Genomic DNA, 18,311 nt, shown 5'->3' with positions numbered 1-18,311 from the left:
TTCACAATCAGTTTTAAAAAAGCCCAGATCCCCCAAAAAGCAGCCTACTATAAAGAACAAGTTGTTCAGACAGAAGTCAGTAAGAGCCGTGTGCTTTCACGTTATGTCAGCTTCTCTCCCCCGAACACATTATGCAGTTATACCACCTATAGAAACCAGGAAAAAATATTTATGCATATATCTCTCATATACAATAGCTTTGTTCCTCCTCACCACACTCCACCCTTCCAACTCCTGGGTGTGTTGCTTCCACTGCAGACGGACCACAGTCATGAGATGCGCCAATGACCTCCAGGTCACACTTCCCAGAGTCCTTTTCAAGCATTGCCAAGAGAGGGTGTGACTAAGTGTGATTGGTTTTATTTTTTACTGTGTGTTTATTCATTTTTTTTGCTATAGAAGTTGTCTCTTCGATTTGTGCTTTGTTATGGTTTCCTATCATTTTCTCAAAGTACAGTATTTTTATTTTTAACAGCTAGAGAATTTTGAGCCCTCAGAATGGATTTTTTTTTCTTTTTCTTTCCTTTTATTTACTTAAGTGCAGGATGAAGTTTTTGCCCTGTCATATGTGACTTTGTTCTCTGCTCTCTGTCTCCCACCAGCCCTGAGAGACCTGTCTCCTCAGGACCTCCCAGCGGGCAGCTGCCAAAAAAGTCCTTCTCGTCTTGTCTCTTGCAACATCTACAGGGTGGACGAGCTTTGCTTATAATCCCTTAGGATGACAGAGGCATAGGTCACATCTGGGGGGGTGCAGAGCACTGACTCTGAGACGGGAGAGCTGGGCACAGAACTGCCTGAAGCCACCGAATCCCGGAAAGGGGACGGGGGCGTCAGTGCCGGAGAGTCTTCCAGAGTCAGTTTGCTGGTCGCCGGCTCCTCGTCCTCTTCCTCCTCTGGGTTCTTTTCATAGACGTATCCCTGAATGAGCTTCAGCTTCTCGCTCTCTGCTTCGTCAGCCGAGGGAGACAGGGGCTCCTCGCTGAAGTCAGCCACCTGGAGAGGCGGCAGGGCTGGCTGCTGCGGCAGGGCGGGCTGGTAGGGGGGCTGCACACTGTTCCCCGAGCCGGATGAGGGGAGGACGGCGGCCAAGTCGGGGATGCCGGTGGTAAACTTGTTGACCACTCCTTGCAGCTGGTCCATGAGACACTGCGGCTGCAGGGGCAGGGTCTTGGGGGGCTGCTCAGGCAAGAAGAGGTGGGTCTCCTCCGCTGTGGCCTGCAGCGGGGGGGTTGTTGCCACCCGCCTGTGCACCACCATGGAGGGGCTGCTGGGCTGGTTGAGGCGAACGGGCTCTCTGTCTTCTTCCTCCACCACATTGTACAGAGTCTTACTGCTGATGTCGGTAAAAGTCAGGCTCTTGCTTTGGCCATGGTAGCTTTTAGTGAGGGGTTTGATCACCGCTGTCTGATTGCACCCTGTCTCCTGGCTCTTCACATGCACTGAGAGTCTGTGCCACATGTGTTCCCCCTTGGGAGCTTGTCTTCCACCTGGTTCAGACCATGACACAGACTTTCCATTAGAACTATGAATAAAATAAAGATGGGTTTATTTGCATTTACATTACACAGACATGGGCAGTATAGCAAACAAGCCTACAAAAATACTGATCGCTTTGCCTCATTAATAAGCCTCCCCCCTCCAGTTCTTCGTATCTTCCCAGAAATACTACAGAAGGAAACAACAGTTTCTTTTCACAGTAGTAATTACTGTGATTTTCATCCAAAGGCAATTACTTCCTACTGCTTACCCACCCTACAGCAGCCTGGAAAGTCTAGCCCGTGGGAAGGGCTCTGGGAGGGATGGCTGTGTTTTGAGGACTCAAGTTATATCATTTTGTATCTAGGTTTGCTCACCCCACCTTGCAAGGGGGAAGAAAAAAAAAAAAGGGGGAAAGCAGTCACATGAAAAGCTTTAATTAAGCATGATTTACAGCTTGCAGGAAATATTTCCAAACTGTTGGAAAAAAAAAAAAACAACCCACAGCCTTAGCCCTTGGAATTCTGGGTAGAGAGAGGAATTGTTACCAACCTCTCCTTTCCTTTTTTATTCCCTGTCCCCCGTTTGCACTTAGGAACAGATTAGCTATTACAGAAATGAAGGACTCACAGGGCCTCCATCAGGTAGGAGGCAAATGCACTTCTTCCCAAGCGCCTATTATTTACACACCAGGATAAAATGCTGGGATTGAAAACAGTTGGTTTGTGTGGGTGGAGGAACAAGCAGCAACACGATCATGGCGAGTTGAACCCTCTGACTCCGCATGCAGGCTGGATCCCATCAAAGTGCTGGGCTGTTTGGCTGAGTGAGGACCTGAGGCTCAGGTCTGTCCCTGAGGAACTGTAGGTTAGTTGCATTTCCCTGTACCTTTGCAGGGAGCAGCACTTAAAGCAGAGTGGTATCTCATTAGCAGCTGGCAGGACAGGGAGCTGAGTGGTGCTTAAGAGAACCAAGCAAGTGTTTAATTGCAGGTCAGGCAGTAGAGATCATTCACAAATTATAACATACATCACCTGGGTGGAAACCAGAGATGGAGAGAAAATCTGAGATGATTTTTGTGAAGCTGCTTTATCTCAGGGTTTCATCCCTCAGGGGGCAGAAATAAAGAAAAGATTACATTTCAGACCCTGGGATTGCAGCACAGGTGGGAGGCAATCTGGGTGGGAGGTTGGCACAGCAGCATTGCCTCCTGCTACTGCACGCACCAGGGGAGATTGCTTCCCTTACTTACAGCCTGCAGTATTGTTGTAAGTATCTTACTTTTCCTTGCTCAGACTCCTGCACTTCTATTTTTCAGCAACAAATAATTACCAGTTGAATTTTGTAAAAAAAAAAAACCACAAACCCATAGCTGGAAGGAACTAGTACAACACAGACAATGTTGTAAATCTAGCAAAACGGAAAAGAAATTTACGTGACAATGTGGTGCTTTTCTGCTGAGCAGTAAATATTCCTGGAGAAAAAAAGCGCTTGAGATGGGTCCAGGTTGGGAAGTTCATCTCGACTCCAGACTCCAAATGCTGGACCTGTGACTCACCACCTCCGTGGGAACCGGCTCACAAGAAAGGGCCAATCTAAAAGATTCGTAACTCCCCAAAGCATGTAGTTGGTAGGACCTGACGCTGTTTAGATTTAGAACTTTAACCTAGAGGGAAAAAAAGCCAGGTTCCCAGCTAAAGAATGAAACATCTATGTTATCATGATCAATGAAAAGATAAGAATGAAGGTTTAGAAGCACTCTTGTTTTGATCAAAATGAGCTGTGGTATGACATTTTTTTGAAGTACTATAGAGATAAGCAAATGAATGTAACTGTTGGGCGTAAAAGATCTTTAAAGTAACATTTTAACATACCAAGATCTACAAACTCTTCACACAGAAACACATTTTGTCTGCTTTAGCTTCAAAACAAGTATCTTCTTGTACAGAGGAAAATAAGTCGTGTTCTCATATTGTATTTTGCTGATGCTATAGCTTACAGGCACTGCAAAGGGCTTTTCTGAAAAAAAACCATGATAATTATCTGCTGTCTCTTATGCTAAGTCCACTTCTGCATCATTTACTTCCTCGTTTCTAGCTCTGGTGTGTCATCTCACTTTTGAATCCCTCCTCACACCATCTGTTTAGTCTCTACCTCATTTTGTTCTCAAGATTTTATACTTTACATCAAAGGCAAGCACTGCTATTTTAAGGCACTCGCTACCTCTGTCTTCAGATCTCCCTCCTATTCAGTTTGTTTTCCTCCCCCTCGCTCTCAAATTCTGCTCTTTCTTCTGTAGCACTCTCCACAATCTACTTAACTGAGCCCAAGTCAACAGCTGTGCTTGGATCAAACTGCGCTGGGGCTGCAACACCCAAACATGAACAAACCGCTTAATTGGGATTTGTGTGTTACTGACTCGCTCTATGGGGACAGCTGGTGCTGCTGAAGCACCTTGCCTCTGCTTGCCAGACCTTACCGCCCACGGCTCCAATGGCCTGGTGACAAACAGCTTTAGAGCCACAGTGGCTCTCCATAGGGTCAATCCAGGAAATCTCTCTTTTGTGCTGCTGTTCTCCTCAGCCTCTTGTTCCAGCACTTTCCCTCAACTTGGTCTCCTTGCTCTGTCCGTGCACCATTAGCCTGTTAATGACTCACGCCTGAGACAGAGTCACAAGACTGTCATAGAAATACCTGGGTTCTGTCTTGCTGGACAGCTGGTAGGGAGTCACACTGAGAATGACAGATTCAGGCAGAATCAACAATTAACACGCAAGAAAAATGCTTGGTATCCTGGAACAAAGACCAGCCATCTTGAACGGCATTAATTGACATTTAGACAAAAAGCGAAGGTGGGGCTGGAAAAGCTCAGACCTGAACTGGCCCTTGGCAAGACAGGAGTCAACTCACTTGTGCAAAGCGATGATGACAACCCTGACTGCTTGTGGGATGCATAGTCACCATTCGCTAAGTGCTTGTCACCTTCTTTTTTGAAGGAAGCACCTGTGGGAGAACGTGAAGATCAAAATAATCTGCCTGGTATAATGGAAGAAGGGATGATTTTTCCACACAAAGGCAGGAGAGGGCACCAAGCCGGATCACAGTTGGGATATTGAAAACATGGTGTTCAGTGGCACAGTGACGAGGTGGGACTAACTGGTGTTTTCTTGCTTTTGTTAGGAGGATGGTTACCCATTTCATGTCCATCATGTATTTATTTGCCTTTCTTAACTTTCTCTCTCCTTTATACTATTTCCCATAGGATTTACGCTTCACACATACTTCTTACAAGTTAACTCCTTGGAGTCTCAAGGGATCTTAAGGTCTGTAGTTGTATACACCCAGTGTAAAACTCCAAGAACTATTTCTTCAAATCGTTGCATCTAGCCTAAATGTTCAGACAGGTACTTGGATATCCTATCAACATATAAGATGGGCTTGCTTTTGCCTTTATAGGCAAGGACATATATTAAATTTAGGTGCTGTTTCTAAATTTTCACCACAGCTTTGTCTAGGGTTTTGTATTTTGAGGGAATAGACATAAATATATTTCTTGTGTGAATTTTTATTAGTTCCATGAGCAGATCTGTTACTATTTTTGATAATTCAAAGTGTTGTTTTTAATACATGTATCGATTGATCTTTACAACATACTCTGCACGACTCTGGGGCAGTCATTTTCACTTTGAGCTGCTGATTATAGACACTCAACAAGATGGAAAACAGCTTCAGTCCTTAATAGTTACTTGCAGAAAGTCTTTAAAAGAACTGACATACCCCAATCTAAGGCTGTGGTCCAAAATACCCCTGTCTAGCTGTAGGACATGCCTACAGCTTTTTCATTGTTATCTCCAGCCACCCAAAATCCTGCTCCTGCTTGTGATTAGGAGTGCTCCATATTCAAGTCCAGTCACAGGACAAGAGCAGAGTCCTGCTTCTGCCAGTGCCTGGAGGATCTGACCTGGTTGGCTTTCTTGGAGCAATGTTGAATCTGAGCACTCCACAACAGGTGGTTCCTCCCCACACTGCATGGTCCTGAAGATGTCTTTAGACATTAGGCAGCAAAGGTTTCTTTAAATCTTAGAGGCTGAATGCTCCTGAGGTGGAAGATCACCCCAGTGGTCTAACGCAATCTAGTCTGTGCATTCTCTGATCCTCTCACCAGTGCAGCTGTAGCCTGAGATCCTGAGTACAGAGAATTAGATGAACTTTCAGTCCTGTGTGCCTGAACCTTTGTCTTTTTTCCTTGATCATTTTGTGCATAACAATCCCTAATTGATATCACATGAAAGAAGCTGTGGATGCCTCTCCCTGGCAGTGTTCAAGGCCAGGTTGGATGTGGTCACTACAGTAACTGAAACACCACAGCCAGTAGGAAGCACTGGGATAACCCAGCAGCCCCTTCTATGAAGATAAAATCTTAGGAATGAACATTAAATGCAACCCGAGAAGGGCCTATCAACTTTGTCAGCACAAGTTAGGTCCAAACCAAGCCCTGAACTATCTTATCAGCAACCAGACAAGGTCGATGTCAGGTACTGCCCAGTCAACCAATGATGCTCCCACCTTCACAGAGCAGAGCACAGTTACTTGCCACCTGACAACTGTGCTCCAGAAAGCAGCACACACAGGGCTGTCCCTGCACACTGACACAGAGATGGCCAGCCTTCGGAGACAGCGGGGAAGCAGAGCAGAGGAAAGGCCCCATCCAAAAGCTGTACGTTGGACAAAACCTTTCTTAGCCCAAACAGCAGTTGCTGATGGATGCCCTCCTAGGGAAGCCAGCAGAGGAACTTCTGCCCTGCCCAGGCAAAAAGGCAGTTAACCATCCACAAGCTTTCTCCAACCCAGCAGTCGCATAAGAACCATTAATGAGCCTGAGCAAAGCCCTGTCCTGCTGCGGCCTCACCGTCCCCAGGACCCAGGCTAACAAGCTTAAAATTTAAGGCTAGTACCTGCACTGCAGCACATTGCAGGTGCTTTGCTGGTATCCCCAAAGTCTCTTCCATTATTTTCTCCATTTCAGTAATGCCACCGGGACATGAAATTTAATTAAGGGAATGAACTGGTTTTAATCTGAGTTAGTAATATCTCGCTGTGCTAAACAGGACCCTCTTCTCGGAGCTGCAGCAGTCAGCCCTGACACTCAATAGCAGAGCAAGCCACGACGGTTAGCATGTTCTTCCAAGCCTAATTTTTGGAGCACTGCTTCTAAGGACGCATCTCTTTTACTAACCCAGGCTTAAATTCTCTGTGTCTCATCCAAGAGTGAGGGAGCCATCATCAACTGCAGTCCATATCTGGTGTATGCTTAGGGGTTTTGCCTAATATTATCCCATAAATGAATAAAAAAAATCATAAACCAGTCTCAGCCTTAGTCTGTTTACACCATAATCTCTATCTCAGTGACAAGAGGACCTTACAACAGTTCTCACAGTGTGACTCCAGTTCTCACAGTGTGACTCCAATGCTTTCTGTGGTGCTGTATAATCAGAGCAAAGTCTAACCTCCCACTTGTGCTTCTGGAAATTTAATTACTGAACAAACTTTTCCTTATTGCTCCCCTCCCTTTTTTTTTTTTTTTAGGACAAAATTGCCTTGGGCATGGGACACAATATTCGATGCAAATTAGAGAGCTGCTTTGAATGTGTGATGGAAACTGCTGCACAAAATACAGGATGTCTTGCAGGGGCAAAACCTGATGAGACTTGGGGTTGTTGTGAGTGAGCGCAAGTCCAGAGCTGCCTTTCCAACCCCCTGTCTTGCCACTGGCTTGTGTCAAGTAAATCTAACCTACTCGTTTCCTTCATTAGTTACTCTGCTGCAAAAATTAAATACTACTTTGATCTGAGCTACACATAGGCTTTCTAATGTACATCAACCGTATCGATAACTGATGTTTTTCTGATTTTTTTTTTTTTTATGTTGGAAAGTTAATATTATAGTCTGTAACACGGATGCAGTAGCTATGTTTAGCCTGAGTACACCGTGACGTGATCCTGGTTTCCACCCACAGGGTCCCCAGGTTGGGGTCAGACCCTTGGGGCAGGATCAGAGGGTGACAGCCCCCTCCCCAGCCACCCAGACAGGGAAAGCAGGAGCCAGGAGTGAGGTCGCACACTTTGCTACCGTGGAACTGGGTTGCTGCTAGGCTCACACATGGTCCCAGGGGCAGGGAAGTACTCCCAGATCCAACAGCTCAGATATAGCCAAACATCCCTAAATAAATAGATTGATTCACTTTGGGACTTAACAATTACATAAATGTACATAGGTACTTTTATAAAACTGTAAATTTGGGGTGGGGGCGGCGGGGGGAAGAGATGCTTGCTGCAAAGTCCCACAACTTCAGCATGTGTCAGAGATTTAAATTGCCTAGCTTAAAAAAGGTATGAGAGTATTTCACTGATAATGTATATAAAAGGCTGACTATCATAATTACTGCTATAAATTTTTTGTCTCATCTGAGATATAGATCCTATGTCACATTTCAGTCATCCATCTAATTATTGTGAGGAAACTTTGTTCACCAGTGTGTTCATTAAGTATTTTGAATTTAAAAAAAAATCGAATTGCTACTAACGTGTTGCTTGGAGAAAACAACTTATTCTAATAGATAATACAAAGTGTAGGATAATAAACAGTTTATCCCAAATAGCAAGCAAATTCTTTCAGTGTTCAAGAAATGAAGATCAGAAACCATCAAATCAAGGTAAAATTAAAAAGATCTCTTACTAGTGAATAATTTTAGAATCTCTTTATTTTATTGTTATTAATAAATAAACCCCACCAAATATTCAGAATGAATGCATCCTACTGGATCACCTTTGTAATTTTTTTTAAGGATTTTAAAGTTAATGCACAGAAAAAGCGTGGTGTAAATCATCATAGATCCTCTGATATCAATGGAGAAGCATGTTGGTGTTAGCCGATGGTGTCTCATGCTGCACGTTCAAGTAAATCTGTATGACAGTGCAGCCGACGACAATACCTGAACTGAAGCATTTATTCGGACAGGCTCAAATAGGAGCACAGCCAATAGAACCTGAAAATTGAAAATTACAGTGTTTTGAGTGCAAACTTAACCTAGTTGCCACAGGAAGCTTAGTCATGAGGCCCCTTGTTGTGGTATACAGCTCTCCCTAATACGCTGCAGTAGATAAAGCAGTCAGTAAAGCCTGTGGGTTTTCTGGGTGTATCTGAAAGTTACCATGGTAACGAATGTGCAGCTTCAGAAGAAAAGAGCCCTGAAACTCAAAGCTGATGTTTCTGAGTTTCTTAATATGATAATAAATTTTCATGATTCCATATTTTCATGAGGTTGCATTTCTGACCATCTCCAGGATCATACGGAGAATGGAGATCAACATTAGCACAATAACTGATGCGAAGTGCTGTGTACATCAAAGCACAAGAGAGTTTCAAGTCCCTACATCTAATTGCTTGCAACTGGGAGGCGAGGGAAACCATAGCACCCATGGTGATTTCTAGTATGTTGGGGTAGCGAAGCAGGGCTTCTGCAGGAAAATCCAGACTTGCGAACTGCTGCAGCTCTAGTGACTGAGACTCAGGCATGAGGCCAGGCGGTGGTGATGGGCATCTGGCGAGATGACAGACACATGCCTACTGCTCAGCCTGGGCTGCGTGGAACACAGAGAGCTCACGCAGTCAGTAGCTGATGGAGTGTGTGCCCATCGCCTGGCCACAGTGCAGCACTGGCAGGCCTCTGAAAGCATCAGCCTTGGCTGGAGGGAGAGGGAAGCCTGAGAGGCAGGGATGGGTGGAGAAGCCAAAATAGCAAGCTTCATGCTTAGCAGGTCTGAAAAGCTCCACTGTGTTTTAGAGCCTTTCTTATCTGTGCCGCTGCCACAAGCATTTGATGTCCCATTGACTGGTTGAGGTCCCACCAGAGGTGTTTCTCAGGAGTTTGTGTGGATGAGGATTTTTTTTCCAAACTGAAAAAAAAATCCCAAGCGTTGTCATGCAAAAAGCAGGTGGTTCAGCTTTCCCTGTGCTCAGTCTTACAGCTTGTGCCCGTGCTTTTTGAATGTAATCTTTTGTTGTATTCGCGTTTGCCTCCTAATGGTACGCCCGTGTTGGACTCCCGTTTCATCATCAGTCTTTCGAGACAGACAATCGGCGATCTGTACCCTGGGAATCTGCAGTGCTTGTTCCAGATCAGAAAACAAGGGTATATTGTTGTCGAATTGGAAGCTAATAACAAAATGTTTGTACTGCTCCTTACTCTGGCTTTGTAAAGTTTGCCTTTCAGGGTGGCAAATCTGCTTGCCGCACAGACCGTGTAAAACCATCACTATTGCTCCAAATATGTGATGCATTTTATGTATTTCCTCCGATCTGAAAATCAGAGGGGCAGCTTTGATTGAATTAACATCATTGCTACCTGTCCACAAATAGCATAGGCTGTCAGAGACATGTACAGAGCTAGAATGCTTTGCCGCTGATTACAGAAGCTGAAAGGCATCCCTGGCCGTAGAGAGATGGCGCTGCTCAAAATGCTGTGTCAGTGGATCACAGGCAGCTTTCCCCCTAGTCACCACACAACCTTCCCTGGGGCAGGGAGCAGGACTGTTTCACATCTGCAGTTTATCAGATGGAAACGAGCATAAATCTGTCCTGGAAGAAATGAGGCGAGGCCTTTCTGTTTCTGCAACAACTAACATGTTTTCTCCATCGGGTTTGTGTTTGCTCAGGGAGGGCAGTACTTGCACTTCTTGTTTCTGAAGAGCTGAACTTTGCTATTGTTCACTGAACGCAGAACAAGCAGAAACTGAACATCTTTCAGAAATCATAACAGGAAAAAATTCTCTGCTATTGTTTAGGACGACTGATCCTAGGCCAGATTCTACTGGTTTTATTTACATGTGCCTGCTCATGATTTCCCCTGTTCTGCGAATCCCACCGAACCAGTGCTTTCTGTGTTCCCTCTGCTGGCTCTGCAGCAGCAGTTCACTAACAAGCACAGTTAGCAGGAGCTGTGCACAGCAAAGGGGTCTTGCCGTGAGACAGCCACTAGATTGTTGTTTAAAGCACGCAGGATAATGTCATCTCCATGCAAAACTGTAAAAAAGAAAAATAATGTTGGCTAAATGGAAAAAGAAGATAAAATTAGTACAAAAAAAAAAGGGATGTATTTGCAAAGTTGTAGGCATTTACAAATAAAATTGAAGGCTTTAAAAAAAAAAAAAAAGTAAAAGCTGCAAAAAATTAGTGTCCTCTTCACCATATCTGGACCATCAGATTAAGGCATTGTGTGAAACAGAGGACATCATTAGCAAATTTCCCATCTTTAATGGCATGCACCACATTTGTCCCATCATTAGACATGATAAACCACTGAGAAAGAGAAAGCAAGGGGTAGAACCACTCATTGTCATGCAGCTTCTCTTACACATTCACTGCAGTGTGGGATTTTTCAAAGCTGCACATGTGCCGACGGACACTGGCTGGTGGGCGAGAACTCTGGCTGCCTCTTCCTGAAGATTGAAAAGAAAAAGACACCCAGTGAGTGGTTATACACATGTGCACACATGGTGGCTATACCACTCAATAGGGTGCCTGTCCCTGACCTACACCTAAGAGTCGCTGTCGGCTTTCCCATCTTTTCTCCTCTTGTCACCTCGACTTCCCCATAGGTTTCTCCTTGGCTCCAGCACGGTACTGTTTAAAATAGGTTCTCATGGTGTTCATTCCTGTGTGCTCTGCTGAGCCCTGATGCAGTTTACATACCAGATGGCAAGGGCTGCTGTGCATCTAGCTGTCAGAGGGACTTCTCCCCTGGGGTTCTCAGTGCAGGATGAAATGACGAAAAAAGAATATCTGCCTTTCACTTCTTATTTACAAAAGCATCACCAAAAGTTTTTGTTGGTGGAGTTTTTAATATACACTCAGCTCCTGTTTTCTCCTGTGTCTCTTATTCCCCTAATCTGCTTTTCTGAAGGTTTCCTTTCTTTTACTTTCAAGTTCTAGCTGAATAGTCATTAGCTTTCATTATGTGTGATTTCACTAGATGTGCTTCTTTTTTTTCAAGAAAATGTTGGCCTTATTGAGGTAGACACAAAATGAATAGTCTCCTAGATGCTCTGACTGCAATGGCGATTCACAAAGGGGTTGCAGTTTTGGCCATTAATATAAGACAATTTCCACTTCATTTTTATCCTCTTTCTTACCCTATCAAGCAGATGCAAACTCTCATTCGTCTTTCCCAGTATCAATAAAAATATATACACACACACGCGTGCTTTGACAAAAATCTCAGGTATTTTTGCACATGGAAACGTATCAACGAATTTCTGCAAAAAAAAATTGTCATCGTGTTGCAAATAAAAATTCCTCATTTCTCCCCATCAAACAATCATAGTGCATGCTTGCCAGACTTCTATTTACCTCAAAACAACAGATTCATGGATGGTATGTGCATGTACTACATACTCGGTACAGCTGCTTATGAGCCAAACAAGCCATTCGTCTCACCACGTACTAAAGCATGGGAGCACAGCGTGATGTACACAGAATACATGCATACCCATTTTGGAGAGGTAGATGCCTTGAGATGACTTCTGAACTAGTATGAATAAAACACAAATAAGACATACTGCCGAGCAATTGTGTAAACCTACTCACTTTGAAGTCTCTAGAATAATTAAATTCCTTACCAGGTGTAATGAGATCACTGAGATTTGACAATTTAAAGGCAATCGTAATTAGGACCTTAGCTACTATGGTCTCTGCTATACCCTATTAAAGTTACAGAGATTATTAAGCTTCTAATTAAACAGAATATCCAACATTTCTACAGACCTCCAGTTTTCTTCATCTATTGAGAGAATAAGAGCTTTCTACTTTCTGTGCTTGCTTTGTTAAAAGTCATAAACTAGTAGTTTATTCAGTCACAGGAGCTAATTTTACAAACAAGCAGCAACATGCAGTTGATTATCCGAGAGAAAAATCCAGGTTTAAATGTATTTCACATACGTGCAGTGCTGTACGCAAAATAGAGGGCACACAGCCTCAGAAAGCCTTGCTCAGGGACCCTGGAAAAGGTGGAAGACTTTTGTTTCAGAGCACTGCTTGGAACATGGGTCTTTCTGAGTTAACAGGCTTTGCCAGCTATCATCCCCCAGCTACTGCAGTTTGCTGTCACTTCTGGCTTGCTTAGTTGCATCCTTTGTTTCCCCCCCTTGTATTTCTTCTTATGCAGGTATATCCCCTGAGTGAGTTCAGAGCATTTTGCTCTCCAAGTTTTGGGCATCTGTAGGTCTTATTATGAGATCCTGCTATATGAAAGGAAGAAAGAAACCTGCTTCCTCAGGCAGTCCAAAATGCTTCCTAACTCATTCAAAATACAGTTAACTCTTTTTTCTTACTGTGGCTGCAGTTGTGCTCCTCAGACAAAATCAAAACCAGATATTACAGGTAATAGAGTACGCAACCCCTGAATGCCTTGCCAGGTTTGCATTCTGTGGGAGGCTGTTGTTAAAATGCTGCCAAGCTCCATCAAAGCCTTTTGGTCAAGGTCAAGGGCAATCCCCATATGGTGATACATAGCATATACATCACAGAAATTAGCTCTAAATCTCAAGGTTCATGCTTCAGTAGAATTTGGATTTGGATTTATAGCGAAATTTGGATTTATAGCGAAATTTAGATTTGTAGTGTTATGGGAAATGTAGTGCATGTGTTAATTATACTTCAGTGAATTATTTTGCAATTATCAAATCATTGTCAACTGCATAAATAATGATAAATGCTTTTTGAAGCATTCAACATGAAGTAGCCTTGTAGGCTTGCTTTGTCATACTAGTAGTGTGTGCTAATACTGCAGAGCCCTGATTCAGAATTAGAGCCCAGATCTCTGTACCTCTTTTTTTCTTCTATTTTTAACTATGACAGTGTATCCCCTTTCTTCCTCCCAGCCTTGCAGGCAGTGATGGCACTTTGTATGCATTTCTCTGGTTGCCAAAAAATTAGGTAGACTGCCCATCTTTACAATATGAGGATTAATGGGTCATTTTGGAGGCAGTTTTCTCAAGGGTAATTCCTGCTGAGTGGTTATTTGTATCCCGAGCCCCGAGGCAGAATGAATCTTCTGTGCATTTGAACAAGGAGTTGGCATACCATCATGAAAGTGTCTGAACTGCTTTCTAATGAACCCCTGGGTGCAGTAACAGGGAATCTGGCAGAGGAAGCAGGGTGGCAGTGCAGAGGGCTCCTGAAAGAAGTGGATTAATTGCTTTATGTTCTTTGAAGCAGAAAAATGCTTCTAGCCAATCGTTCAGAACAGGGTAGGTAACAGGCCGGTTGAAATCTGCAGTAAGGAACATAAAGGATCTGAGGGAAAAGTCACTCTTGCTGCTATTTTTTCTCTCAAGTGTAAATGAATCATCTCATGAGGCAAACAGCTGTGTCAGGGTTGTAGAAAAGTGTAAATTGCTATCTGTAATGTTTTATATCTGAACAGCTGTGAAACTAGAAACATTCACCTTCTGCTCTGGAATTACTCTCTCTGCTCAACCATACTCCCCAAACAGACACATACTGATTGAATCTGTCTGCTGTCCAAGTTAACTGAAGCTCAGGACACTGTGTTACCTATCATCTGAAGCACAGTCAGAGACCCTCCACACTGGATGTCTGAGCAGTAAGAAATGCTTTCACATTCCCCACATCCAAAAACATACAGAAAAGCACAGCTCCAGATCTTATACAATCTAATCTGAAACAACTGACCATCAATAACATTAGGAAGAAAGCAAGGTGGGGAGGAAACTCAAGAGAAGTGATGACGGCATCATGCTGATACTCACAGTGATAGCCTTGAATCATCCCCTAGTTTTTAAGAACTTGTGTATAACCCCTAACTTCAATACAGGAAAGGAGGAGCCTTGTGCCATGTGCGCTGTGGCACACTGCCATTGCATCCTAGAGTAGTTTCTGCTCCAGCATTCAGACTGACTGCCCTCCACACTCCCAAGGGACAGCTCAACAACACCACAAACTTTGTAGCCTGCTTTTCACCTCCTCGACGTCCTAGCAGTCTGCAAGGTGACTGGGGAGGTAAGCACACTTCGCGTGTAGAACCAGATCAGTAAAGTGCTCAACTAAACACTCACCCCAAATCTTCTTGCCTTTCTAAATCTAGTATCTTCCTAGGCAGAAGCATGTTCATCTTCTGACATTTGCATCCTTGAAAGGTCAGGTTTTATATACAGTTGTGATGGCTGAATCAAAAGATAGCTACATAAAAAGAAGCAAGGCCATGTCCTTTTCCTGTAGGAAGAGGAGCTGAATTTTCAATGCATTTCCTATGAGCCAGGATCTGATAGAATATTTCTGCAATGCAGTTCCTTAAGCCAATAGATGAAGTTGGGAAGATGGACAGGTTTTCAGTACAAATTCATTTTTAAACACAAGTCCTGAATTCCAGGCTAAGTCTTAGTTGGAAATGACGGCTCTGAGTTTTAACTAATTATGCTAATCAATGGGTGTAAGTGGCAGTTTTTGAAGAGAAATAAATCATTAAAAGTTGTGAAGCAAAGAGCACTGCAAGTAGGAGGGAGGTTATAGGATCATTCACCCATGCCAGGCAGAGTGAGACATACAGATAATTATCACCATGGAGGACTGAAGAGCAGGAGGGATTTCACAGCACACCCTCTCTATCAAGGTGTGAGCATCTGCCAAAGAGGACAGAAGGGTCACAGTCACCAAGGAGAACACAGTCCCAGTAGGATGACCAGAAAGACCCAGCACTGAGCTGCACGGTGGAGATAGAGCTAAGGCTGCACTTCAGGCCAGCCTGGGCCAGCAGGAGCCAGCTGTGCACCCAGGGGAGCACTCCGGCCCTCTCCGGCTGCTCCCTCCTGCTGCTCCACCCGCCCCTCCATGCCAACACAACCCTTGGTGCAATTGCTCAGTCAACTGGCAGAGAATGACAGGGACAACTAGTCTGGGTCACAGCTAAGCCAGAAAAAGAAAGGGGGGAAAAAAATACTATCAAATCCCTGCTCCAGTTCACAGCACGGCCATCCAGGCTCTTGTCCCTGCATAAGTGAGGGGACAGCATGGGGTAAAGGAAGGCTTTGGGTGTCATTTCTGGCTTAGGGCAGCTTAAAGCATTTGTGGATTTACAGGCTATGATAGCCCAAAGTAGCCGCAGGCAAATCTCTTGGCTGTCCGGGATGGTGGCAGGAGAGATTTTTGAGATAACTTATATAACCCTAAGGATTAAGAAATGTGTATAGCATTACATTTCAGAGGGTATGAGAAAGTAAAGGAGGAAGGACTGTCACTAACTGGGGAGCACAGAGATGCCTGGGGCCACACTTCGTACCCCATGGAAGCCTGTACAGCCCAGACATGCGAGCTGCCCCTGCCCACACATGCGAGCCCCCGCTATGCACCCATGAGAGATCCCACGGCACCCTCGGGAGCCCACGCTGCGCACAGATGAGCTCCCCAGGACCCTTGTGCAGCTGCTGGGGTTGCCTCTGAGTGCTCGCAGCACTAACCTGTCACCTGGGGCATGAGGAGAGCAGGCGGCAGCGTGGGTTAGTGCCGGCTGGCCAAGCCCTCGCAGCCCACGGCTCAGCAGGGTTAATGCCACCCACACACGTCATCTGCTCGCTGGGCATTTTCTGCAGTTGTCTGCGCTGCTGTGGCTATGCTTTCAAGCATAGCCCCTTGTCAGTCCTTGTCAGTCTGTTCAAGGTAGATAATCCCTCCATGGGGGCTTACACAGCCTCTGGGATTTGCTTTTTTTTTTTTTGGTTGATTGGTTGTTTTTTGGGTATTTTGCTGCTGGCTGTCTGGTTAGTTGGCTGGTTTGGGGGCCTTTGGGATGCAAAGAAATGAGTAATGTGGAGTAAATCCCAATTTCCAGACAATCTTTCATCTGCGAATGCAAGGCTTGCAAGCCAGTCAAAACAGGCTGAACTGAACCATCTGAAAGGATCTAGCTAGTGCTGTGAAAAGAAATGGCCAGAAGAGAACATAGAGAAACATTTTCCATGGAAGTAGAGGGGAAGACTAACAAGAGCTTTAAGTAAGAAAGCAACAAGAGCAGACATTCCTGGCTTCAATACACTAAGGTTGAGGAAAGAGTAATAATGCTAGGTAAAGAGAAGGAGAATGTGCTAGCTAGAAGGTAGCTTGCAGACGGGCATTTAAACCGAGCCTGTGATTCTCTGGGGTACCTGGGACTGATCAGATTGAAACTACAGACATCAGCAAACTTCTACTAGTGAGGAGCTGCTAGAATCAGATCAGGGGGCACTTGTTTTGCTAGAGTTTAAGATCAGCTTTGGCATCTCCGGCTGTGGTGCTGCAACACATCTAATCAAGATAATCTCATGATCTGCTGCTGAAAGGTACAACCCTCGCCCCTCTTCCCCAAACCAGGGGCAGCAGGGACACCTTCTCTGCTGCTGACATTAATTTTTATCTGACTTTGATATCTAGCTCAAGGATAATCCAGCAGACAGTAATTCACTTTTTTTCTTTTTTTTTTAGGTCTGCGATGTTAATTTTACAGAATGGAAGAAAACTACATCCTGCACGCTGCAGAAGAACCACAGAGCAGAGAAGAGGAAACAGCTTAAGAAGAGATAACTGAAGCAGTAAGTTGGAAATGGTAAATTGTTTATAATGCAGTAATAAGAAACCTGGAGCTTTTAGTTTTCAAGTGGGCTTTAAAGTGGCAAATTGTGTGATTACTTCTAGGCTGCACAATTGTTTGCTGTTTACAGTGATAATGCCTTTTAACCCATGCTTGTCAGGTGTGGGAGGCTGAATGCCTGAGCACATACATGCTCTGAAGAATTAGCTGACTTGTTATTTCAAAATCAAATAGTCTTTAACAGCTTTAATGTGGAGGCAGCTGTTCTATTGATACAATATACTTTCCTTTTCAACACACAGTTAAAGTGGTTTCTTAGAGTCCTTTGGCATCACAGAGAACATAACTTCGGTCCATGGCCATGATTATTGGTGACTCTTTGACAGTGTATGTCTTCTGTGTGGACATTACATCTGTCATAATTTGTTCTGCAGACTTCCAGACCTGGGTCCGGAAACCCTTAAGAAAGATCTGGCAATGCTGATTTTGCCTATTCAGAGTCCTTGGGGCACAAAGCTAAGACCTGGGAGAACAGAGGAGAATGTGGTCAGATATTTGCTCTGGCTGTGAATGGTTCTCACTCCATTTGGGACAGATGGAAAACAGTATCAGAAGACAGGAGAAAAGAGCATCAAACCATATTAGCTAAAAAAAATAAAATCAAAGTCAAGCAGGAAGCAAAGATGGAGATTTTTAAATTCCTCACTCTTCCCTTTAAAAACTCTTAATTTACCACAGACCAAAACAGAGAAAAAAGAAAGTTGCTCCATTACAAACATCTGTGGGACAGGGATTTAGCAAAGACTACATCCAGATTTTGGACCAAGTTGTGCACCAGAAGTTAGCCTCTGCTTTGCCGCACGTTGTATCCAGCACCAGTTTCTGTATCTTCTGTGTTCTATGAAATTAATGTGAAGAATGGAAAAATTAGGATGTCATTAAATGCTGTTGGAAGTAGTACAGGTGCTCGTAAATGAATGTGTCTGAATGTTGGGGTATTTTAAGAAAAACAGGCTTCTGCAGGTGCCTGGCTAGCGTGCTGTGTCCTGTCTCTGTAATAACTGGAACTCAGCTGCTGCTGATGGTAAGGCACAGAGGTGTGCAGGTTGTGGTCTCACAAAGGCTAGTGCAGTCAGCGGTGGTTCATGCTGTTGAGGCATATGTAAGCTGAAACTGCTTGACTTTTGTTTCCAAAATT

The 18,311-nt window shown here is 44.2% G+C and overlaps 1 protein-coding gene across 3 annotated transcripts in view; it reads right to left on the bottom strand.

Moving 5' to 3' along the window:
- Positions 1 to 681: 681 nt before the first annotated feature.
- GRM1 (glutamate metabotropic receptor 1) overlaps positions 682 to 18,311 on the bottom strand; it is a 189,165-nt gene continuing 171,535 nt past the window's right edge. Inside the window, exons 8-9 of one of the 3 annotated variants that reach the window (XM_086461083.1) lie at positions 12,023 to 12,061; positions 10,913 to 10,973 (exon numbers count right to left, since the gene is read on the bottom strand). In XM_086461083.1, the coding sequence (XP_086317209.1) occupies positions 10,913 to 10,973; positions 12,023 to 12,061 (100 nt within the window). Of the gene's footprint in view, positions 1,523 to 10,912; positions 10,974 to 12,022; positions 12,062 to 18,311 lie in introns of those variants that run through there. The other 2 variants (XM_086461082.1, XM_086461084.1) reach the window with 2 other exon arrangements.

The sequence above is a fragment of the Leptosomus discolor genome, chromosome 2 (genome assembly GCF_034619465.1).
Source record: "Leptosomus discolor isolate bLepDis1 chromosome 2, bLepDis1.hap2, whole genome shotgun sequence".
NCBI classification, from domain to species: Eukaryota; Metazoa; Chordata; class Aves; order Leptosomiformes; family Leptosomidae; genus Leptosomus; species Leptosomus discolor.
The sequence above is the reverse complement of the archived record's forward strand: the minus strand, read 5'-3'. Positions and strand labels throughout refer to the sequence as shown.